This window comes from Mobula birostris, chromosome 11 (genome assembly GCF_030028105.1).
Source record: "Mobula birostris isolate sMobBir1 chromosome 11, sMobBir1.hap1, whole genome shotgun sequence".
NCBI lineage: Eukaryota > Metazoa > Chordata > Chondrichthyes > Myliobatiformes > Myliobatidae > Mobula > Mobula birostris.
This window is the reverse complement of record NC_092380.1, coordinates 60,545,531-60,572,163: the sequence shown is the minus strand read 5'-3', so window position 1 is coordinate 60,572,163 and position 26,633 is coordinate 60,545,531. Positions and strand designations below refer to the sequence as shown.

Genomic DNA, 26,633 nt, shown 5'->3' with positions numbered 1-26,633 from the left:
TCTTCCTTCTACCGTCTGTGTGAGATAATAGGACTTTCGAGACAGAGTTGTTTTTTTTTATTAAAAAAAACCGTGCCCATGGTCTGTTCTTCATCAAATTACAGTATTGCTTTGCACTGTGGTAACTATATGTTACAATTATGTGGTTTTTATCTTTTTTTTAGTCTTGGTTTGTCTTATCTTTCTGTGACATCTTTCTGGAGGAACATTGTATCATTTCTTAATGCATGTATTACTAAATGACAATATAAGAGTACTGTGTGTCCTCATAATCTAATATCCTTTCCATCACAAAATAAAAAGAGAAAGTGCTCTAAACTTTAAGCAGGTCAGACAGCATCTCTAAAGACAGAACATGTGTCAATGCTTTGGGTTGGTTCATAAGCTCTCTAGCAAGGCCACTGACTTGAAATATTAATCCTGCTTCTCCAGAGACGTGCTGAGTATTAAGAACATTTTGTTTTTAATCTTAGATTCCCATTACTTGCAGTTTTCTTATTTTGTTATTCTTTTCATTATCTTCCACCTCCTTGACCTCATTTATGGCATCAGACCATCTGCTACTGAAACAGTCAGCCACAGCCACACCAGACTAAACTATTGTGATTTCTTTTCCACCTTCAAGATGTTTAATTTGTTTTAAATATAATGCCCATATCTCACCACGAGTTATAGTCACCTGTCATGAGTTCCTTTATCATTTAATGTAGCTGCAAAGTAACCTTTGGCAATTATTCTGTCATAATGAAACTCTCAGCACCTCTTCCCTTTGTGACAAGGTCCTTCCTAAACCAATTTTTTTTTGGACTACGTTGTTGGCAACATCCAAAAGTTTTTTCATTGACTTGTTTGGCAATTATTTACCTATAATCATTTGTTGTCACTTATAGGCAAGGCCACCAGTGGTGCCATCATGAATGATGCTGAGATGAATGGCTCATTGACTCTTGACAAAACAATGAATCAGCTGGGGTTTCACAGGTACCATTACCAATACTAGAGTCAGTTCTCTGATGCAACACATGACAGATAAAGGACAAGAGCATAGATGCTATTTGTGGATAGTTTTGCTTTTTGTCTTGTTTAGAAGCAAATCACATTAGTTTAGTAGACAATGTTAATGAGCCAACTAATTACACCAAAGCTGTTCTTCTAAATGAGATCTGCAAACTTGAGACACTGAAAATCTAAATTATTTTCAAAAAGATCATTCAGCTGCAAACAATACATAACCCAATGATCAATAAACAGAATTATAATGTATAACCTTCCAGTAATAATTAATTACAAGAAGATTTATGGTCTACACCCACCCCGGATGAGTAAGTTGACACTGACCGTTCATTAAGTGCCACCTCCTTCTCTTCCCACTTCTCAAACTGTCCTGTGATATCTGTTGGGGTTCTCAAAATATCTTTGACATTCAAGAAGAACTCCTGTAAAACAAATAGTACTAGTCTCAAAAGGACACTCGAGTGACCTGGAAGACATCTGCCATCAAGGCTCCATGTTTGCACAATGAATTCAACCAAGTCAATTTCACTATTAACCTTTCTCACCACTCTTTATCAAGCATAGTCACACAAAATTATACAAGTTACAGAAAGGAATGGATGGCATGAAAGACTACAAACCAGAATTTTTTTTTGCACGAACATTTGTAGGTGTCAATAGTGTGTAAGATGTTAGAAATGGGATGTCAATTAGAAAGTGAAAAAGTCACTGTTTCTAGGGAGTATGGTACAGACAGTAAAGATATCGATCAAGCACCTTGTCTCATTTTATCATGGGATGTTGAACATTAACTGTGTAAAATACCAGTTGACACCCTTCGCGCACGATACTAATCGGAGACTTCACCTTTCCCACCAACATCCCCTTTCACATGACATTCCTTTTTGGCTGACATTCTTCATGAATATTGGCTTGCATAATGCCAGAAAATTAATCAGAAAAGCCTACTCCTGCACTCCAAAATAACAGTTTCCACTTTAGAGGCCGTCCCTGCAAAAGGACTAACCAAATCAAGCTATGGACGGTGGATCATATTCTGGGTGTAACTGGCATAGTCACAGATTGTTCATTCATAACACTTTGGATATACACTGAGTAAAGGACACAAAAAAAAACTTCTTCCCTTTCAATCACTGAATACGATGAAAGCAACTGCTTTTTCTGGAAATCTGAACAAAAATAAAGCACTAGTAGTTTTGGTGGTTTATGGGACAAAAAAATCCTTCAAGGGGGGGAGAAAAAACACCTCCTGTTTGAGAAATTATCAAGACTAACTTTACAGAAATTTTGAATTCATTATGCCTTATTCAAATTTTACTGTCAGCCAAAGCTAAAATAAACAAAGTATGATCCAATTGAACTAAAAGTGGATATATTATTTTACTTGGAAAGGTAAAAATTGGAATCGCAAAAAAAATGTGGGCCCATGCACATAGAAAGCCGCAGATAATTAAAAACCATTTTAAAATGCTAAAGGAAAGCTGGTTTTTAAATTTAAAGCAATATGTGTGGTTAGTTGCCATAGAGATATTCCAAGTCCTGGTTAGGCAACAGCTGGAATGGTTCCAGGTGTCACAACTTTGGAAGCTTATATTATTGTTGGAGGGAGAGCACTGTAGACTCACCAGAATTAATGTGGAACCCAAAGGCTAAATTACAAGGAGAGATTACACTAACAAGGGTTGAATTCATTAGGTTGGTTACTGTTGCCAAGATAGTAAGGACAGCAATTAGGATAGACAGGTGAGACATAGTCAAAATATTAATTAAGCTTTTCAGAAGTGCAAGGAGGTAGAAATGTGTTCTCTGCAATGGAAGTGGAACAAATTTAAACTCTCCATTTATGTATTTTTATTAACCAGAAGAACTACATTGTCAACCTATTGATCTCGATCTTCTACCTAATACATTGTGGACCAATAGAGCTGGTTAGATTGTCAAGCCACCAATGATTAAACCGACATACCACCTGGCTTGTTGTGAAGTTCTGTGGTCACCACAGAGACTGAAAATACAAGATTTCTTAAAGGTCAATTTCTTGGCAAGCCAGCAGCCACCCACATCAGAAATGGAGATTTGTTCCCCCAGGTCACTCTTTGAAGAATCATTGATAATGCAGAGCAAAACCAATGCACACCAGATCGGATGAGGTGTGGGTCAATAACAGCAGTGCGGCGGACAGGAAAGCTCGACAAAGGGTAGTCAAAGCTGCTCAATGCATCTCCGGCACCAGCCTACGCGGCATCAAGGACATGTCCCCCACTCCCATCAGGGAGGGGGGACTATGTAGCATCCACGTCAGGACCACCAGACTGAAAAAACGGCTACTTTCCCCAAGCAGCAAGGTTGATCAACACTTCTAACACTAGCTCAGCCCTCCATGCTCTCCACCACCACTACTTTATCATTTCCTGTCAGTCACCTTATGTGCAGACAGTCTTGTGCCTACTGTTGCTTTATGGACATACCAATGTACAGAAGCTATGTACTGTAATTGGGTGTTTTTGTTTTAATTATAGTGATCTTCATCTTATGTTTTTTTTGCTGCATTGGATCTGGAGTAGCAATTAATATGTTCTCCTTTATACTTGTCTACTGGAAATATTAATCTTGAATGAGGGTATAGTAAGTCTCTTACTATCTCAAATCTCTTCTTTCAGTTAGTCTTGACGAAGGGTCTCGGCCCAGAACGTCAACTGTACCTCTTCCTATAGATGCTGCCTGGCCTGCTGTGTTCACCAGATTTTTTTGGGTGTTTACTGAAAATGAAGTGGTGGTATTAAATATACCAATAATGCCACCCACTGGAATTCAGTGGTACTTCAACCAAACCATAGGAGACGCCGAATAAGAGGCACAATATGCTGGAGGAACTCAGCAGGTTAGGTAGTATCTATGCAGAGAAATAAACAGCCTGCATTTCAGGCTGAGACCCTTCAACAGGAGAAGTCAAAACTGATTTTACACTCATTTAGACACTCAATCATTCCCACTTGTTGATGGTGGAAAATCAATGAGTTATTTCCCCAAAGAAACTCCATCTTCAGAATTGCTGTTTTAGGCGCAGTAATTATGTGACTGGCCCAAATATATTCCTAATAGATGAACACTTGTGCTATTGGTGGAGGATTTAGTAACATTAATGCCACTTGATACTATTATTATCCAAAGAGAAGGTGTTTCTACCTCCTTGGAAATAGAGGCTGTTTGACATGTGTACGACTCCCTACTTAGCTGAATATGGTCTTGGTTTGGTTGCAGGTGTGGACAAAGTTCTTTATTATTTGAGGAAATGACAATTGTAATGAACACTTTGCAATTTTCAGTACACATTCCATTTCTAATCATTCAAAAGGAACATACCAATCCTCAGAGGGATCAGAAGTGGAGGGAGTGAGCAGCTTCAAGTTTCTGGGTGTCAAGATCTCTGAGGATCTAACCTGGTCCCAGCATATCGATGTAGTTATAAAGACGGCAAGACAGCGGCTATACTTTATTAGCAGCTTGAAAAGATTTGGCATGTCAACCAATACACTCAAAAGCTTCTATTGATGTACTGTGGAGAGCATTCTGACAGGCTGCATCACTGTCTGGTATGGAGGGGCTACTGCACAGGACCGAAAGAAGCTGCAGAAGGTTGTAAATCTAGTCAGCTCCATTTTGGGCACTAGTCTACAAAGTACCCAGGATATCTTTCAGGAGTGGTGTCTCAGAAAGGCAGTGTCCATTATTAAGGACCTCCAGCACCCAGGGCATGCCCTTTCCTCACAGTTACCATCAGTAGGAGATACAGAAGCCTGAAGGCGCACACTCAGCAATTCAGAAACAGCTTCTTCCCCTCTGCCATACGATTCCTAAATAGACATTGAAGCTTTGGACACTACCTCACTTTCTAAAAAAAAAAAAAAAAAAAAAAAAAAAAAAAAAAAAAGTATTTCTGTTTTTGCTTATTTAAAAATAATCTATTCAATACACAATGATTTACTTGTTTATTTATTGTTCTATTTTATTTTTTTTTTTTTCTGCTAGATTATGTATTGCATTGAACTGCTGCTGCTAAGTTAACAAATTTCACGTCACATGCCAGTGATAATAAACCCGATTCTGAAATGGGCTTCAGACAATGCTCTGGGGAATCCTACAGCAATATCTTGGGATCAGATAGCTGGGATACAAGCTTCTATATTTGTGGTAGTCTTATGCATGGTTAAGATGGTGTCTCAAACCAAGTCAAGGTTCACAAATCAGACCATCGGCTTTTCAGAAAGGAAATTTCTCTTAATAAGATTTATCAAATTTGTACCAAGGCCAAGAAATGTGGTTGATTTTTAAAATCCTAATTACTGAATTCACACACATACATATACACACACATTCACTTTGTATATAAATACCTCTGCGCAAAATGATTTAATTCCCTGTGACGCTTTGATATAACATGTTATTTCAATCGTAAAGATATACATTTATAATAAAGGAGCATGAAATAGACTTACATTCAAGAACTTTTCATATTGAACTGCAGATTCCATGGTATTGCTGGAATAATCCAATGTGTCCTTCCAGGAATGCATGAGGAATGCCAAACGCAATTGTCGACCTGCAATCACGTGACATTAACACAATGTTAAAACAGAGCACTGAAGCAATTAGGTCTGAATTAAAAAACTTAAAAACCATCTATATGATAAAAGTAATAACTAGGCATTCTGATGACTTGAGTATAGTTCCAGAGTGTCAGATTCTCTGATCTACTTACATTCACATCTAAGAAAAATATGGTATTATAAAATTTCCATTGAACACAAGTTTAAAGAGTGTATGGGAATCAGGGCTCTTGGTGGGTTTCAGGGAAATGCAGGAAACAGAGAACCTATCATGATTTCTGAATAGTTGGGTAGCAGATTACTGGAGTTTTACTTTAATAATAGTGAAAATGTTAGTTACTTGTATTTGCATTCAGTGCTTCCTTGATGGTTATAAAATTTTTTAAAGATTTTGACATTTTGCAGCCTGCAATAGTAAGATGCCCAGTGTGGAGAAAGTAGCGAACCCAGTAGTTGTTGTCAAAATAGGCCTGTGGACAAAAAGAAATAACTTTAACAACACAACGACAATTGAGTACTATGATTTCATCCAGTCATCCTGCAGAACTGGAACATTTGAACTACCTTGCATCATGGAAAAAGATGCTGCAACAAGATCAGTTCCACTCTACACATTTTATTTCCTTGTTAAAATGCAAAATTTAAAACTTTTTAAGGCAAAGAATTTTGGTTCTAAATAATGGACCACTCTCTTTATTGGACACCAACATGAGAAATTCCAGTAGTACATGGAAGTACATTCAGAATAAAGATCCCTGATACCCTGTATAAGCAGCGTCAAATCAGGTCATGTGTGCATAGGAAATCAACAGCTGATTTGCCACAGTACTTACAAGAGATTCTAGCCATGGTTCAATTGGTAGCGCTCATGTCTGAATCAGAAGGCCATGAGCTCAAGTCTCATTCCAGAGTCTACTCAACTCTAAACCTCCTTCCAGTGGAACACTGAAGGAGTTCTACACTAACAGCAGGCATTTTCCAGATGCAGTATTTGACATGGGCTTCCACAGCTCTTATTAGGTAAATAATAATTCACAGCAGAATTTTAAAGAAGCTTGTTCTTAAATCAAGATGACTAAAAACTGTTTCAGCATTATCAGAATGTTGTTTGTGGAATCTTCCCTTGTATAAACCAGTGGCGCATGCCCTTTGTTACATCAGAATACAAATTTACGGCTCAGTAAGAGCCCTTTGGCCCACAATGTTGCACCATCCTTTTAACCAGCTCCTCAAATCAATCAATCTAACCCTACACAGTCCATAAACCTTTATTTCCCTTTCATATCTGTCTATTTAAGAGCCTCTTAAAGACCCCTAATGTATCAGCTCCACCCCTAGTAGTGCATTCCAGACACCTACCACTCTGGAGATGAAACCTCTTTCTTCCCTAAACTTTCCTCTATTTACCTTAAAAGGATGTCCTCTGGTTATTCATTGCTGTCCTAAGAAAATGCTGCTGGCTGTCAACTCTATCTATGCCTCTTATGATCTCAAACACCTCTACCAAGTCACTCCTAATCCCCCTTCACTCCAAAGAGAAAAGCCCTCAAAGTTCACAGCAAGTACATACACATCACCACAGATCCATTTTCTTGTGGGCATTCACAGTAAATACAAGAAACCAGACAGTACCAATGAAAAAACACTCTCAACAGGTTGGACAACAATGTATAAAAGGCAAATACAAAAAAAAAAAAAAAAAAAAAAAACAGTAAATATCAAGGACATGCAGTGAAGAGTCTGAGAGTGAATCCATAGGTTGTGGCAACAGTTCAATAGTAGGGTAAGTGAATCTGAATGAAGTTAACATCTCTGGTTCAAGAGCCTGGTGATTAAGGGGTAACAAATGTTCTGGAACCTGGTGATGTGGATCCCAAATCTCCTGTACCTTCTTCCAGATGGCAGCACTGAAAAGAGCATGGCTGAGGTGGTGGGGGTCTTTAATGATGGATGCTGCTTTTTAGTGATAGTGCTCCAAGTAGATGTGCTCAATGATGGGGAGGGCTTTACTTGCGATGGAGTGGGCTGTACCCACTATCTTCTGTAGGCTTTTCCTGTTCAAGGGCATTGGCATTTCCACACCAGGCTGTGATGCAACTTCAATATACTCTACACCACACATCTGTAGAAGTTTGTCAAAGTTTTAGATGACATGCCGTATCTTCGCAAACTTCCAAGGAAGTAGAGGTGCTGCTGTTTTCTTTGTAATGGCACTTACTTGCTAAACCTAGGACAGATCCTATGAAATAATAACACCAAGGAATTTCAAGTTGATGATGCCCTCCACCTCTGAAAATTGGCTCATGGACCTCTGGATTCAGGTCAATAATAATCAACTTCTTGGTCTTGCTGACATTGAGTAAGTGGTTGTTGTAGCACCACTCAGCCAGATTTTCAATCTCCCTCCTATGCTGATTCGTCACCACCTTTGATTTGGCCTGGGACAGCAAATTTAGATATATACAGGAGATGTGTTGAGCCTCACTCAACCTCTTCTCATAAGGCATTTTATCTAAACCAGGCTGTATCCTAGTAAATCTCCACTCCATGAAACCTTCCCATTCTTCCTATAATGATGTGACCTCAACACAATACTCCAAGTGTGGTCTGACCAGGGTTTTATAGTGCTACAATATTACCTCACGGCTCTTGAACTCAATCTCCCAAAATGAAGGCCACATACCATGCACCTTCTCAACCACCCTAGTGTGTGCAGCAACTTTGCGGGATCTATAGATCTGATGCATTTGTTCATCTATGAATCCTGCTGTTAACCATGTATTCTACCTTCCAGTTCAATGTTTCAAAGTGCATCAATTCACACTTTTCTGGATTGAACTCCACCTGCCACTTCTCAGCCCAGCTCCACAATCTGCTTATGTCCACAACAACCTTCTACACAATCCACAACATCACCAACCTTTGTGTCATCCGCAACCCTACTGACCTACCTTTGACATCCTCAACCAAGTCCTTTATAAAAACTATAAAGAACTGGTGTTGCAGAACAGATCCTGAGGAACACCACTCGTCATTTACCTCCAGGCAAGATGTGCTCCATCCACTACCACCCTCTGTCTCCTGTGGGCAGCAATTCTGAACCTATGCTGCCAAGCTTCCATGCATCCCACAACTCGTGACGTTCTGGATGAGTCTTCCATGGGGAACCTTGTCAAACGCCTTACTAAAATCCACATCCAGCGCTCTACCTTGTAGCTTCCCAGGGGTTGTATTTCTTGGGTCATTACCTACACAATGACAGCCAAGGGTGTCATGCAGGTATTCTTTACAGGTCATACCAGTCTACCATCAAATTGACTGAAGGAGAGGGAATATTTCGCTTATACAAATGCTTTGCTGTTTGTTCCTTTCCATGTCTAGTGGTGCATTGGGCAGCAGCCTGGCCATTTCTTTGGCATTTGTCTGTTTATCTTTTAAATATATAAACCAGTTCAGTTGCTAGTTCAACCCTCAACCTAGCACAGATGGAAAGCATGCAAGGAGCTGACTGGATTCGAACCCAGGACCACTTGCCTCGAAGTCTAGTGCAGATGCCACTATAGCACCAGCCGGCTATACAAATGCTTTATGCACTTATAAAGCTGAAGTATTCAACTTAGAGTCCTTTCATGGCTTCTTACACTTATATGGGCATAACCAAGTTCCATCTAATGAATGTAATTTAGAATTATGGCTGAAGGTATTCAAAAGCCCATAATAAATGTATTTAATGCCCCAAAGTGGATGTACTTTCTGGAGTAAACGAACAACTATAATCTATACCATGCCTACCAACATTGAATTAAATAGAATGATCTTTATTGTCATTATACATAGGTACAATGAAACTCTGTCTGGCTTCCTCTCAGGCAATTAAATAAAATGGTAGACTGAAAACAAGACTAATAGAAAAAACAGTTTTAAATAGATAAGTAGCAGAAAATAAGTTACAGCAGCACCAGAATATCACAGTAATGCACAAAGTGCCATTAGTGCAAGTATTTCGAGTCCTTGTGTATGCATGTATGTGCTCACAGTTTCAGTCATTGTTCTGTGGGAATGGTGTGATGGAGGCCACAGTTCTAGGATAGAAGCTGTTCCTCAGTTTATTTGTTCTGGCTTTTAGTGTCCTGAACCTTTTGCTGGATGGCAGTGGGTCAAACGGAGTGGCCGGGGTGTGTGGTGTCTCCGATTATGCTGATTGTTTTCCTCCTGAGTCTGCTGGAGTAGATGGTGTCCAGTCCTGGGAGCTCCAGCCAAGTAGCAGAAATTTAAGGTCTTTTTTGCATACCTGAAGCAAAGCTATTGGAATTTTATCTGGCCTGATATACCAAGCCTTTTCTGCTTTTTTTCTAGCTATCTACTTAGAATTTCAAGAGGAAACAAGATACATTATTCAGAGCTTCATTTTGCATTTCCAGTGTTCTGGCTATGCTGCACTTTGTGAATGAGATAAAATGTAAGATTATTTTACAAAACATGGAATCTTAAAGTCTTAATTCATCGCAACACATTTTCTGTAGTGCTAATAGGTAATACAGGACTAAATATCCACAGGAGCTCATGTGCAATATATCCTTTCAGTCAAATCATATTCAGCTTTTTATAGTTTCACAACATTATGAAGGTTGTACCTTAAAATTGCAGAAAAGATTTCAACAACCAGCCCCTGATGTTAATTACCTCAGACTGGGCCAATTCATTGTCATGGTGAGGAAACCTCAGGTCAAACCCTCCTCCGTGGATGTCCATGGATTCTCCAAGAATCGTACCCGCCATTGCTGAGCATTCAATATGCCACCCGGGACGTCCCTGCCAGGGTAGAGGGAAACAAGAGAATGGGATTAGATGACAAGGCTCTGTCGAAAATTGCACTTGATACAAAATATCAAGTACTGTACATGAAAAAGGCTAACAGAGGGAATGGTAACTGATGTAGTGGTGAAAACTAAAAACATGCTGCAGCCACAATTGTCACTAGATACAGGAGTTATCGGAAGTCTGGTGGGTTTGAACTGGTTCAAAACAAATAGGAGACGGAGATTTTGCAAATGCTGGAAATTTGAGCAACACACACCAAATGAGAGTCAATTGTTTCAAAGTTCAAACTGAATTTTTTTTTTTTTTATATATATATATATATATAAATATATAAATCAAAGTACTTGTGTTACCATACACTTCCCTGAGGTTCATTTTGTTGCAGGCACTTACAGGAGGGAAAAATAGAATTTTAAGAAACTATACATAAAGACTGAAACACCAATTGCAAAAAGACAACTGTTCCTGAATCTGATGGTGTGGGGCCAAAGGCTCCTGTACCTCCTGTCCGATGGTACTAATGAGAAGGGGGCATGGCCTAGGTGGTAGGGGGTCTTTAATGATAGATGTTGCTTTCTTGAAGCAGCGCTGCATGTAAGTGTACTCAATGGTGGGGAAGGCTTTGCCTATGATGGACTGGCTGTATCCACCACTTTCCACGACCTTTCCTGTTGCAGGGCATTAGTGACCATACCAGTCCATGACGCAACAAGTTAGGATACTCTCCACTGTGCATACATAGAGGTGTCAAAGATTTTGGTGACTTGCCAAATCAATGCAAACTTAAGAAATTAGAGGTGGTGGTGTACTTTCTGTGTGATGATCTCTCACTCAATGTCAATAAGACCAAGGAACTGATTGTAGACTTCAGGAGAAGGAAACCAGAGGTCCATGAGCCAGTAATCATTGGAAGACTAGTGATGGGAAGGATCAGTAACTTTAAATTCCTGTGTGTCACTATCTCAGAGGATCTGTCCAGGATCCATCATATAAATATAATTGCAAAGAAAGCTCAACAGCATCTCTACTTCCTCAGGAGTCTGTGGAGATTCACCACGTGATCAAAAACCTTGACAAACCTCTACAGATGTGTAGTGGAAAGTGTATTAACTGGCTGCATTACAGCCGGGTATGGGTACATCAATGCTTTTAAGTGAAAAATCCTACAAAAGGGAGTGGATTCAGCCCAGTACATCACGGGTAAAATCCTCCCAACCATTGAGGACATCTACAAGAAACATTGCCGTAGAAAAGCAGCGTCCACAAATCCTCACCAGCCAAGCTGTGCTATTTTCTCACTGCTACTTTCAGGTGGAAGGTACAAGTACCTCAGGACTCTCACCATCAGGTTCAAGAACAGTTACTACCCCTCAACCATCAGGATCTTGAACAAAAGGGGTTAACTACACTCATTTAAGGACTCTCATCTTGTTATTTCATGCTCGTTATTTATTGATATTTACTTATATCTGCATTTCCACAGTTTGCTGTCTATTGATCCTGTTTACAGTTACTGTTCTATAGATTTGCTAAGTATGCTCATAGAAAAAGAATTGCAGGGTTGTATGTGATGGAATATATACACTCTGATAATAAGCTTTACTTTACTTTGTTTGACGCTTAAGTGCTGGTCCCAGGACACATTCTCTGATATGATGATGCCATTTTATTTGAGTCAATAATAGTCAGCGCTTTGAATGTTCCAGGTTAATGAATGAAAATCAATATTAAGATAAATTGTGTTCAACTAATTTAATAGGATTCTTTGAAAAAGAGTGAATGCTGATGAGCGTAGTGCAATTGATATTATTTTGTTTTTGACAAGGTTTTAGAAAATGCAGTTGCAAACAAAGGAAAAGCCCATGAAACTATGAAATTAAGCCTGAAAAAGCTGTACATAATTAGCACATCGGGTGATATCAGGAAAGAGGTACCATTTAAGGTCAATGATCCTTCATCTGAACAAAAAATCAGAATGGAAATATGACTCTTGCTGAATACCAGTAATAAGTGGCAAACAATCAGTGGCAGCTTTATTAGGAACACCTGCTCATTAATGTAAATATCTAATCAGCCAATCACCTGGCAGCAACTCAATGCACAAAGGCATGCAGACATGGTCAGAAGATTCAGTCATTGTTCAGACTATACAACAGAGTGGGGAAGAAATGCGATCCAAGTGGAAAGTTAAATAATTGTTGGTGTCAGATGGGGTGGTTTGAGTATCTCAGAAACTGCTGATCTCCTGGGATTTTCATGCACAACAGTCTCTGGAGTTTACAGAGAATGGTGTAAAAGCAACTTGTTGATGGGAGAGATCAGAAGAGAACAGCTAGAGGAATGCAACAGTAACTCAAAAAAACACGTATTACAACAGTGGTGTGCTAACAAAAAGGCCTGCACATACCATATAAAAAACCTCTTTAAAAGTGGCAAAACAAGTTTAAAAGTCTATTGGAAAATTAAAAGGATTTTTGGATTAACAGAAGTAAGAGTACAAAAGCAAGGAAATTAAGCAGAATTATTAATTTCCCATTGGGTCTCAGGAGAAAACTGCATTCTCTTTGAAGCATCACAATTCAGAAGGATATTGAAGTACAGAAAGTAAGCACATGATGCAAGTATGGATGTGGGTCTTATGGATAAACTGGAAAATTAATGTTTTTATTACAAAGATTACAGTATTCAGTATCACAAGGGTTTGAAAAACTTCCAGTAGAAAAAAAGTTGATACCAGAAAAGACAGCAGGAATTGTTATTTCTCAACACAATGCTTCAGCAGTTGTACAAGCTGAGTCAACATGGGTATTCCTCAGTTTAAGAATGCTTAATTGATGGAATTTTCACTACAATTGACACTTTGAAGTTGGTATCTTCAACTTCTGAACCTAGTTTTGCTGTAACAAATAGCAAAACACTCTGCCATAGGAACAAATCGTATCAAAAAGCACATAATATTTTTTGGCCAGCTTTTACAATTTACAGACATTTTCCAAGAATATGTTCCTTTCACAAGTGGAAAAATAATGATTAGTAACAGTCAATAATGAGGATAAATAACTGAAGGGAAAATATTTAATGCTAAAGGGGTTGCTGAAGAGGACAGAACTGTGAATGACTTCCTGTGCTGCATTGTTACAACATCGATGCTACACTGCATAACCACACCCAAAAAGTTGAGGCGTGGAACGGTTAATATTACATTTCAAGGAGCTGATGACAGACCTGTGCCTGTCTGCAGTTAGACTGAAATCGACACTGAATTGTTCTCTACCAGTTTCAATTCCTTCATTAAACGACCTACATTCAAAAGCATGCTTAGCCTCAGCTCCAGCTTAACCATATGTATGATCTACGACAGATGTAGGACGTAGTTCTTACCTTTCCCCAGGGTGAATCCCAGGATGGTTCTCCAGGCTTTGAGGCCTTCCACAGTGCAAAGTCATTGGGAGAACGCTTCTCACTAAGCCGCTCAGCCGAAATACTCAGATCACCTAAAAAAAATAAATAAATAAATTTAAGAACATTTTTCCCATATCCATGAAATTGAAATTAATGATTTCTTTTGCATTATGTAGTCTCCCTGTCACATGTAAATTAGAATCAAGAGGTCATCACGTGGCCTCATAAGCATGATCCAACATGTCATGAAATATAGGTTGATCTCATACAGCCATTGAATTATACAGCACAGAAAAAGGCCTTTGGGAAAAATTCCACATGGATGTGATGGACCATTCTACACTAACGCCATTTATCATATCGGAATTGTGACTACATACATCTCACTGTGCTCCCGTATCCACAATCTGTTCAACTCTTTGCTAAGACAATATTTGTCCAATACCTCACTATTCTGATTATGCACTATTTATTGTAACTCATAGTAATTTTTTACATCTTGCACAGTACCACCGCCACAAAAAATAAAGCAAATTTCATGACACCCTATATGTCAGTGATAAGAAATTTGATTTGGACTCTTCCCTTAAACATTCTCAAAGACTGCTTTCACAACCCTTTGAGGAAGAGAACTGAAACGACCTTCAAAAGTAACAGAAATTAGACTACATTTCCTATTCTAAGCACATTTCTAGATTCTTCTGCATCCACCCTCCAAGTTTGCCCCAAGATTTTATATCTTAAAAAAATCCCCTCTTAATCTTCTAAACTCTAACAGGTACAAGCCTAGCATGTCCATCCTCTATTGCGATCCCTGCAACTCCCTTGTCCATTCGTCCCCCCCCATCCCTCCCCACTGATCTCCCTCCTGGCACCTATCCGTGTAAGCGGAACAAGTGCTACACATGCCCTTATACTTCCTCCCTTACCACCATTCAGGGCCCCAAACAGTCCTTCCAGGTGAGGCAACACTTCACCTGTGAGTCGACTGGGGTGATATACTGCATCCGGTGCTCCCGATGTGGCCTTTTATATATTGGCGAGACCCGACGCAGACTGGGAGACCGCTTTGCTGAACATCTACGCTCTGTCCGCCAGAGAAAGCAGGATCTCCCAGTGGCCACAGATTTTAATTCCACACCCCATTCCCATTCTGACATATCTATCCACGGCCTCCTCTACTGTAAAGATGAAGCCACACTCAGGTTGGAGGAATAACACCTTATATTCCGTCTGGGTAGCCTCCAACCTGATGGCATGAACATCGACTTCTCTAACTTCCGCTAAGGCCCCACCTCCCCCTCGTACCCCATCTGTTACTTATTTTTATGCACACATTCTTTCTCTCACTCTCTTTTTTCTCCCTCTGTCCCTCTGAATATACCTCTTGCTCATCCTCTGGGTCTCCCCCCCTCCCCACCTTGTCTTTCTTCCCAGACCTCCTGTCCCATGATCCTCTCGTATCCCCTTTTGCTTATCACCTGTCCAGCTCTTGGCTCTATCCCTCCCCCTCCTGTCTTCTCCTATCATTTTGGATCTCCCCCTCCCCCTCCAACTTTCAAATCCCTTACTCACTCTTCCTTCTGTTAGTCCTGACCAAGGGTCTCGGCCTGAAACGTCGACTGCACCTCTTCCTACAGATGCTGCCTGGCCTGCTGCGTTCACCAGCAACTTTGATGTGTGTTGCTTGAATTTCCAGCATCTGCAGAATTCCTGTTGTTTGCCCAACTATTATCTTCCATTTTCTTATGATGTTAAAGGAGTCAGTTTTCCCAGCAAGTTTATGCAGGCTCCTAGAGCACTCCCTCACTTACTTCCTTGTGCTCCATTTCTCCACATGGCCATTCACTCTCCCCGATTCACTTACCGTGTAATATCTTCTCTACCCTAGTAGCAACTTATAGTAGCCACAGCATATAGGCAAGGAAACCTACCCAAGTCACAGTGAGAATGTGCAAGCTCTCCACAAAGGCAGCACCTGAGGTCAGGATAAACTTGGATCGCTGGAGCCACGCAGCCACAGCTCCACTATTTCTACTAGATACAAGAGACCATCGACGGTTCAACTTGTCCTCCTGTTGAGCGCGTGTAAGCTATGCAATGTGAGCCCTCCCAGGGAACCTGTAAACTTACCCTTTTTCCTCAAAGGGATTGTACGCACACATACACACGTGCGCAAACATATACAGATGTACTTGCTGCTTGAATTCTTACCTTCTCCTTCATGTAGTGCTTGCTGGTCTCCAACTGCCTCAGGCACCAGTTTGGCATACGAATGCTTTTCACTACCGTCAAATTTCACTGTGTCAAAGTACACAGAACCATTGGAGACATACCTGGTGGGATATAACCAAGAGACATTTACTGAATATAAACCACAAGCTACCTCCCAAAAATAATGGAGATACAATAGACGGCAGATGCAGGAATCTGGAGCAACAAATGTGCTGGAGGAACTCAGCAGGTTATGTGGCATCCATGGAAGAAAAGAGACTGTCGACGTTAAGTTAAAACTCTGCATCAGGACTCTCCAAGATCAAGCTCTCCCAAGATTTATTAACAAATTTCCCCAGTGTAATCCAGTCAAACATACTTTCTATTCTATGCTGATATTTTGTCTTCATGTCTGCATTCAAATATCACACACAAATTCTTTTGTCCATAACCAGAACCATTTGTTCAATCTAGCATTATTATTTCACAAGCCAGTTCAGGTCTCTAACAAATCAGTCCATTTTTAAAAAAAAAATTTTCAACTTTGGGGAAAATCCCCCCCCCCCCCGGAGCAAATTCCATTGTTTACAAATCATCTTAGATATTCAAGAGCAAATTGTTCCTCCAGGGTGGTACCTCTGAAATCATCTTTTCTGCTTCCATCAACTTTAAATATGAATCTAGTTCCCAGAAGTTCATTGATCTCTGAAACTGAAGATCCCAACTCCAGTCTCTTCCATCCCCTTATGCCTGCTCCATCATTCAGTGAGATCATCATTGATCAGTGCCACTTTCCTGAATTGACCCACATTTTATTTTGTTGACATCTAAAAATTTATATATTTATACAGTATTTTTCAGTCTTGAATGCACTCAGCATTGAGCCAAGGATTCACTGCTCTCCAAGAGAAGACATTTCTTTTCATCTCTACCCTAAATGGCTGACTGCTTATCTGGAGACAATAACTGATTTTGGACATCCCAGCCAGGAGAAACAGTTTCCTTATCTACCATGTTAAAATAGGTTTCAGTATGATTGTGCTTTGATGTTGCACTCCATGTAGAGCATGAGCATATCGCAAATCCCACTGCTCTACCCACACAGGTCATCTAGCCCATTTTTTTGTATGGAGAAGAATGGCTGTGAGGAACAGCTTTCTGAATCAACTTGAGTTTTCCTTACTGTTCAAAAGTGCTTTTAATAGTTTTGTATTAACTAGTAACTGATTGTTAATGCATTTCTGAATGGTAGAGGCATTGTGCTGATGTGATCCCACTATATGCAAGGCCATGTTGCTCACAAGTGTAGAAAGGTTAAGGTCGATAATTGAATTAAATGTCAGCAGTATCTGCAAGTAACTCCATGCTGGCAAGCTCCAGTCCTTTACATTTGCTTAATCTGCCTCCCTGATCTGGTTCCTCAATCATCTTGCTCATGTAAAATTGCAATTGGAATTCATTATGAATCAGATGAAGTATGCAATCCAAAAGGTTACAGTTATTCTCTGGTTATATCTTCACTACAATAGTTCCACATTTAATCCCATTAAAACAAAAACTATTCTGTTAGAACAACCTTCCACAGAAACAAACACTTACCCATAGTGATTATCTACCACTTTCTGGACGAATTGTACAATCTCTGGAATATACTCACTCACTCGAGTTAAAACATCGGGAGGCAGAACCTGTAGAAAAACACATTTAGAACATGCTGTATTCAGAAAAGTTTTAAAACACACCATGGAGAAAAAAATAGACTATACTTAAAAATAGCAGCGCAGCTCTCACACATTGCTGCAGTGGTCTCATGATCTTTCAGAATAATATACAAAAGAATTGCACAATAGATTCTCTCCCTAGGAGGCACTTATGTATTTCATCTGTTTTATTGGTTTCACAATTTTTTATACCAGTGAAAGACTTAATAGCATTTCAAACTGGAAAAGCATCATCGTATTAATTACTGTTTTTCATATAACAGGCTTGTACTTCCAACTTGTTTAATTTATCTGCAAATGTATTACTTTTAAATGTGAAATTTGCAACAGTAACTTATGTTGCTCAACTCAAATATTATTAGTGGAATGGACTGCAAAGAGTAAATTATTTTTCTCTTAGGACACTGCTTTGTTTGTAAGTTGACCACTAAATCACAGAACAGAGACACTGAGTCCTGTTATAGCAGTTCACTAAATGTGTTATGAACTGCCTGCTGTGGTACTGCATTTATTGAATGAACCTATGAATTAGGAGCAAGGAGGAGCAACTTGGCTTCGAGCCTGAACTGCTATTTATTAAGCTATCTGCTGATCTGACTATGACTCAACTCCACTTTCCTGCATACTTACACTCAGTGGCACTTTACAGGTGCACTGCTTGCTAATACAAATATCTAATCAGCCAATCATCTGGCAGCAGCTCAATGCACAACAGCATGGAGACATGGTCAAGATGTTCCGTTGTTGTTCAGACCAAACATCAGAATGGGGAAGAAATGTGATCTAATTGACTTTGAATGTGGAATGATTGTTGGTGCCAGCTGGGTAGTTTGAGTATTTCAGAAACTGCTGATCTCCTGGGATTTTCATGCACAACAGTCTCTAGAGTCTACAGAGAATGGTACAAAAAACAAAACATCCAGTGAATGGCAGTTCTGTGGGTAAAAATGCCTCATCAGTGAGAGAGATCAGAGGAGAATGGCCAGACTAGTTCAAGCTGGCAGGAAAGTGACAGTAACTCAAATAACCACGCATTTCAATGGTGGTGTGCAGAAAAGCATCTGAATGCACAAGGTAAAGGAGGTAGCTAATAAAGTGGTCACCAAGTGTACGGCAACCTTTCTTTACTTATCAAAAGACTACCTGTCTGTGCCATATATATATAAAATTCAAAGCACCTAATGAGTTCCAAAGACTTCCAACTCAGGAAAAATGAGCCTTACCTTTTATCTTAAGTGATTTTATCTTACGCCTTTTTTTATAATTTAAATTATTTATTCTTATTTTACAAAGCAGCACAGCAGATCACAGAGCAGATACAGTACAGCATATTTACACAGCCATCCCATGACAGGAAAGCAAATAAAACTTAGACAGAAAAGATCTAATTTAAGTTTAAATTAACATACAACCAAAATTGATCCCACGCGTCTTGTGCTTTCCCCTCACTGTTAATTCTTCCCAACGTGTTCATATGATGAAATCTTAATCATTTCCTCAGTCCATTCCTTCACAGTGGGACATCTGGGTTCTTTATTTCCCCCCAGTTTTGTACCTTTGCATCTTACACCTTTCATTATTATGCAGTGAATCCAATCCTAGACTTGCTCACCTACTAAACATCTCTGCTATCAAGGCTACTCAGAATTACAATTTTTCATCAAATCCTCCATCTTTACACTTTAGTACCCAATATCATGCTTCTTTACATAGGAGACCATTACAGTATATGGTTCTGCAGACGTGGTCTCAGTGCCCTATGTAGTTGGAGCATACCGTGTAGATTTGTATTCAATTCATCTTATAATAAACAAGTAACAGTTCTGCCGAAGGGTCTCAGCCCGAAACGTCGACTGTACTTGTTTCTTTTCCCCCCATAGATGCTGCCTGGCCTGCTGAGTTCCTCCAGCATTTTGTGTGTGTTGCTCAGACTTCCAGCATCTGCAGGATTTTCTCGTTTGTGAATTAATAATTATGGCGGTTTTCCCAGTTACTTCCTACACCTGTATACTAACGTTTGGTGAATTATGCACTGGGATACCGGGATCATTCTGCAATACACCCTGTAATTTCTTACCATTTATGTCAATGCTCCAGATCTTTGCCCACTCAGTTAATCCAGCTATACATTTTTGTGGGCTCATTACACATGATCCATTACCCAATTTCAATATATTGTAAAAATGTGGGGAAAAAAATGGAGGAGCAATTTAAAAAAAAAATTGAGCAACAACTCGGGTGACACACCATTCACTACATCATGCCAACCAGAAAGTAGTCTCATTCATACCCATTCTGTTTCTTGTCAGCCTGCCAATCAATGATCGATCAACGTTAACTTCTACACCATGGACATTTTGAAACAGCACAATCAAATACTTTCTGGAAACCTTGGGAGTGTACATCCACTAGTTCCCCTTCATCCATCTGCTCATTTTACCACAGTACTGGATTATTTGTTATTTGCCTATTGTATAATGGCACTGGTTTGTTTGTGACCTATAACTAGGCATTGAATAAGACATTGGAGCAGAAATAATCCATTTGGCCCATCGAATCTGCTCTGCCAGTCAATCATAGCTGATTCATTATTCCTCTCATTTCCATTCTCCTGCAACCTTAATAATCAATTTATCAACCTCCGCTTTTTATATCCCCAATGTCTTGGCTCCATTGCCGTCTGTGGCAATGAATTGCACAGATCCACCACCCTCTGGTTAAAGAAATTCCTCATCTGTTCTTCTATTCTGAGGTGTGTCCTCAGGTCCTGGACTCCTCCACTATTGGAAGCCTCTCCACGCCTATTCTATCTAGGCCTCTCAACATGCTCCCCCCCCCGCCCCCATTTCTTCTAAACTCCAGTGATTACAGGCCCCGAGCCACCAAATGCTCCACATACATTAACTCTCTCATTCCTGGACTCATTCCTGTGAACCTCCTCTGGACCTTCCCAATGCTAGCACTTCTGCCTCTGATAAGGAGCCCAAATCTGCTCACAATACTCCCAGTGTGGTCTGACCAAAGCCTTTTAAAACCCGACCATTACATCCCTGCTATTTTGTGATCAGGGCATCAGATGTATGCAACTTGCCCCATTATATCATGGTGCTGAGAGGATTCTCAATTGTACAATAATTGTTCCGAATGCACCATGGTTGTTGGGATTAACAACATTATCTTAATGTGTTAAATAAACTGCAGCAAACATTGCTACGAAAACTTACGTTGAGTGCATCCATATCTTTGTGATATTCTCCTTCCCAGTACTTAGGAAGCTTCGTAAAGATGGAGTTATCAGTCACTTGACTTCCAAACTGAGCATCCAACCAATCAGATATTATATCCTTTGCTTCAACCAATAAGGCCTATTAATAACAAGAATTGTAAATGGCCCATTAGATAAAATTAGTATCGTATTCAAGCCTTGGAGAAGACAGTCCACCAGAGGCACAAACCCATGAACTCCTAGGATCAACAGCTGCCTACTTACTAATTTGTAGAATGCAGCTTTTAAACATTTGTACCATTTAGTTATCCACCTGTACCCTCCTATTCTTTTGGCACATGTTTATATGCTGTGGACCTTCGCCGTAATAGAAACACGTGTTTAAATGCAGTTTATGAAAATTTGTCAAATACATCCAAACAGTGCGAAGTACTGTACATACAGCATAACACTCAAGGAACCGGCTGGGCTAATGTTGCGTGCAGTTTCAGTCACTACACCATTGAAAAGACAGTGCAGTGACTGAGCACGAATAAGAATGCAGAAGAGATTCACCAGGATGTTGCCCGATATGGAGCGCTTTAATTGCAAGGAGAGATTGGATAGGATTGCTCGAGCGCAAGAGGCTGAGGGGTGATCTCACACCTGTTTAGCATAGGTAGTCAAAGAATGTAGGGGAGTGTAAAACTAGAAGACAGTTTTAATGTGAGAAGGAAAATGCTTAATGGAGATCTGAGTGGGAGGGATCTCGAGGGCAGTGGCTATACACATCAAGCTGCCAGAGGAGTTAGTAAAGGTAGGTGCAATAAAGGTGTTCATAAGAAACGTTTGGATAGGTATACAAACAGGAATAGACAGAAATAGGCGAAATGTGAGAAAATAAGATCAGAAAAGACTGGCATCTTGGTCAGCATGGAGGATCTGGGCCAAAGGGTGCCACGGTAGTGCAGTGGTTAGTGCAACTCTACTACAGCTCGAGGCATTGGAGGTCAGAGTTCAATCCCAGCATCCTCTGCAAGGAGATTGCACATCCTCCCCATGGAATGCATGGGTATCTTCCAGGTGCTCCAGTTCCCTCCCACAGTCCAAAGACACAACAGTTGGGTTAATCGGTCATTGTAAATTGTCCCGTGATTAGGCTAGGGTTTAATAAATAAATAAAAAAATCTGTGGGTTGCTGGTTTCACAGTCCTAAGGGCTGGAAGGGCTGATTCCACATTGCATCTCTCAATAAAATAAAAAGGGCCTGTTTCTGTGCTGTATAACTCAATACCGAACATTTCAAAACATTTTGCTGAGATAGTGGTTGAACAGTGGAATGACTTTTCAATAATGACAATAATGACTTCATTATATCAACCAATTTATTAAGTGTGATATATTTATTGAAAATATGGAACACTTGGGGAAAACACCAGCAAATTGAAAGGTAATTGTGGATAGAAATTATCATCTGTAAACATAGCAACAGCATCTGCTAAGGTGAGTGGTGTTCAAAAATTAACTAGAATTAAGAGATAACAGTACCTACGAAGATTATTTACAGTTAAAGGAAATGTGAATTCAAGGGCATAGCAGAGGAGTGTTTATTTTGTATATGCAAGCATAACAGATTATTGAAGAAATGTGTTATACTGTTTTATGAGCCTTAACCCAGTTTTACCCCACCCTAATGGGTGAAAGTTGAATGATAGATTAATACCAGAGGGGGAATGAGGTGACCCCCCCCCCCCCCCCCACAGCAGTAAGAACTTACAACTCTACTCAAGTCCTCTTAGATCCCAGTCAAAGTAACTGGCAAGCCATCGGCTTGGTTGAGTCATACCTGGGCTTGCTTGTCAAGCTCCTCATTTGGAATTGCCTGTTCCATTGATTCCTCCAATAATTTAACAGATGACAAAACTGCACTATTTATCTTCTCCAGCATCTGTTTCTTGTCTGGATCTGTAGTTTCATTGAATTTCACAGTAAAAGGCTAAGAGACAAATGAAGATAAAAACAATTCATAAAAGAATATTATAATAGTATTCTAATGACATTCTATGTTCTACTATGTCAATAAAGTTATAGGAAATTACCAATTTTAAATGTTTCTATAAGTCAACAGAAGAGAAAATAAACAATTCATTTCTGATCTATCAAATTATGCAAACTCAGGGAACTATAGAATACTATATACTTGCCAAAGTATAAAACATACATCGGATATTGAAAGGCAAATAAGAACACAATTTCTTTTCACCATATATAACCATATAACAATTACAGCCCAGAAACAGGCCATCTCAGCCCTTCCAGTCTGTGCTGAACCCTTACCCTATCCTAGTCCCACCTACCTGCACTCAGCCCATAACCCTCCATTCCTTTCCTGTCCATATATCTATCCAATTTAACTTTAAACGATGACATAGAACCTGCCTCAACCACTTTTGCTGGAAGCTCATTCTACACAGCTACCACTCTGAGTAAAGAAGTTCCCCCTCATGTTACCCCTAAACTTCTGTCCTCTAATTCTCAACCCATGTCCTGTTTAAATCTTCCCCACTCCCAATGGAAAAAGTCTAACCATGTCAACTCTATCAATCCCCCTCAATCTTAAACACCTCTATCAAGTCCCCCCTCAACCTTCTACACTCCAAAGAATAAAGACCTAACTTGTTCGACCTTTCTTGTAACTTAGGAGATAAAACCCAGGCAACATTTTAGTAAACCTCCTCTGTACTCTCTCAATTTTACTGACATCTTTCCTATAATTTGGTGACCAGAACTGTACACAATACTCCAGATATGGCCTTACCAATGCCTTATACAATTTCAACATTTGTCATTAGATCTTCCTTTCCTTTCAAGCAATCATCTCCAGACTAAATCCAGTTGGCACATAGCAATAATGAAAGGATTGGGTTGAGAGGGAAAATGGTAGACAGCATCTTCCTACTATCTGACACTTAGAGGACACTGAGGATCAGCTTTATGTTGCCTCAATCGTTTATCTTAGTTTATATTAACAATAGTTACAATGGGAGAATCTGTACATGTGTACTTTTAATCCCTTCCACATAGACCACGAAGTGCATACAAATAAAGCAACAACCTGTAGTAAAAACTATGTTTCAGATGAGGAGTTAAGAGGCAACTTCCATATTCCATCACTTTACCTTCAGTGAAGTTTTGACATCTTGTAGAAGCTGTGTAGGTTCCACATTTTTCTCCACGTACTGATCAAATAGGTAATTCTGCCGGGCTCGTTTTATAATCTATGCAAATGTTACAGAGGTCACATTAGAATAAGCAGTGTTATTTAATATAGCACAGCATACACTCATTTACCATGGAAAAACCAAACAATTATTTGTTGTATTGTTACAACTCTGATACTCAAAAGAATCTTTTAAGCCACTTCATTACATTCCATTCGTTCATTATGTGTGTGTTGCACGATGTAGGTGATCATGGTCTTTCCATGGCTGGGATCACCTGTCTTGTAAGGACACTGCCTAGAAGGCAGCAATGGCAAACCATTTCTATGGGGAAAAAATTGCCAAGATTGATCATAAACATGACCATGATTGTTCTTGTTAATTCCCCCCCCCCCCACAGAAATGGTGTGCCATAGCTTTCTTCTAGGCAGTGTCTTTACAAGACAGGTAACCCCAGCCATTATCAATACTCTTCAGGGATTGTCTGCATGGCGTCAGTGGTCGCATAACCAGGACTTGTGATATGCACCAGCTGCTCATCCGACCAGTCACCACCTGCTCCCATGGCTCCATGTGACCCTGATTGGGGGGCCTAAGCAGGTGCTACACCTTGCCCAAGGGCCACCTGCAGGCTAGTGGGGGGAAGGAGTGCCTTCCTCTTCCTTTGGTAGAGACTTATCTCCACCCCACCATCAATGTTCCTTCCAAGGTGTGCACGCACACGTGCTTTGCTACTAGTGCACAAAGGAAGTTAAAATGCGCACAAAAGGTTGTCAACCTCTACCTCGCGACACACACAAAATGCCGGAGGAACTCAGCAGGCCAGGCAGCATCTATGGAAAAAAAAAAAAGTACAAACAATGTTTCAGGCAGCCCTGCCAAAGCGTCTTGGCCTGAAGTGTCGACTGTACTCTTTTCCATAGATACTACCTGGACTGTTGAGTTCCTCCAGCATTTTGTGCGTGTTGCTTGGATTTCCAACATCTGCAGATTTTCCATTGTTTGTGATTGGATCACCCTCTATCTCGTTGGCATAAGTATATTTCACGATCATACATAATCACATTTTCTTTTCAGGTTTCTGATGCGGACAGTGTTGACAATGTGGAGTTTGTGATGATTTCTCTGCAGAGTTTAGAACTGGCTTATTTATACTGTTTTTATTGAAGAAGTTATTCAGAATGCACATGTTGTCGTCACTGGGCAAAAAGTTGCACAGCACAAGATTTTCCGCAAACACTGGTCATTACAAATTAGAGGGAACATTGTCTGCCACCCTTTACTCACATTACATTAGCTGTAATAGTTGGGTATATATTTGAAAGGAAGTAAAATGTGAAGAAAGTGGAAGAGAGATTTATCTGACCTTCATGGAATCTTGCAACTTTTGGCTCATTGATTAAAGTAAATTTATTATCAAAATGTGTGCATATATACACTGTATATACAGTACACTATGTACAGTATACATGCACATGTTATATACTACCTTGACATTCATTTTCTTGCAGGCACTTAAGAAAAATAAAATATAATAGAATTTGCAAAAAATTATAAATGAACAAAGACTGACCAATGTGCAAAAGACAAATTACGTAATTAAAAAAAATACTGAAAATACATGTTGTGAAGAGCCCTTGAAAGTGAATCTGTAGGTTGTACAACACCTTGCCCAGGGGGTTGTGGTAGAGGCAGCTTACTTCCAGTAAATGGCAGCACACTCAGATGCAGTGACTTCTATATGGATAGGCTTTTTTTTAAAAAAATGTATTTTTTATGATCCCAAGACCCTGATAGACATTAACTGTAGGCCTACCCCATCAGCGAATTCCTTGATGGCGGTGAAACTGACGGAGCTGGATTTGGTGCAGACCGTGATACTGATTGTGACGGACAGTCGTTGGTATGTGAAGATGGTGTGCCAGTGATTGTCCTAATCACTTTTCTTGCAATCGCAAGATCCCTTCGGACAATGGTGGTGTGGAATGCTGCAAGTCCAGTTCATTCATTGGTTTATTGGCAAACGGCATGGTCAGATGTGGGAGCTACATGGTCTCGTAGCTAGGACTAGGCTTCAATCCCCAGTGTTGCTCATTTGCAGCAGCCCAGGGGAGGTATCAGAATCAGGTGCTCCAGAGGGCCAGAGTTGGTGTGGAGTGGTGCTCATGCAGAGTTGGTGCTGCCACCCAGTGTTCACTCAGCAGAAGACAAGCTGCATTGCACTGACTGCAGACTGCTGCACCATTCATGGACTCGGGACTTGGATTTTTTTTGTGTGACGGTATTTTACTGCCATCTTATATGTGCTCTATGTGCCTTGTGCTGTGTATGACTGTTGGCACTGCGTTTTGCAGCTTGGCTCCGGAGTATTGCAGTTTAGTTTAGGATTCATGGGTATTCATGCATGGTTGAATGACAATTTAAACTG

At 40.0% G+C, this 26,633-nt stretch overlaps 1 protein-coding gene across 2 annotated transcripts in view; it reads right to left on the bottom strand.

Annotated features, from left to right (window-relative positions):
- Window positions 1-26,633, bottom strand: part of cars1 (cysteinyl-tRNA synthetase 1) — a 71,894-nt gene that overhangs the window by 21,141 nt on the left and 24,120 nt on the right. For both annotated transcript variants that reach the window (XM_072272299.1, XM_072272297.1), the window contains 10 exons: window positions 24,164-24,262; window positions 22,831-22,980; window positions 21,004-21,144; window positions 17,658-17,746; window positions 16,059-16,180; window positions 13,824-13,936; window positions 10,305-10,433; window positions 5,962-6,091; window positions 5,511-5,614; window positions 1,339-1,436 (listed from right to left, as the gene is read on the bottom strand). In XM_072272299.1, the coding sequence (XP_072128400.1) occupies window positions 1,339-1,436; window positions 5,511-5,614; window positions 5,962-6,091; window positions 10,305-10,433; window positions 13,824-13,936; window positions 16,059-16,180; window positions 17,658-17,746; window positions 21,004-21,144; window positions 22,831-22,980; window positions 24,164-24,262 (1,175 nt within the window). The remainder of the gene's footprint in view (window positions 1-1,338; window positions 1,437-5,510; window positions 5,615-5,961; window positions 6,092-10,304; window positions 10,434-13,823; window positions 13,937-16,058; window positions 16,181-17,657; window positions 17,747-21,003; window positions 21,145-22,830; window positions 22,981-24,163; window positions 24,263-26,633) is intronic.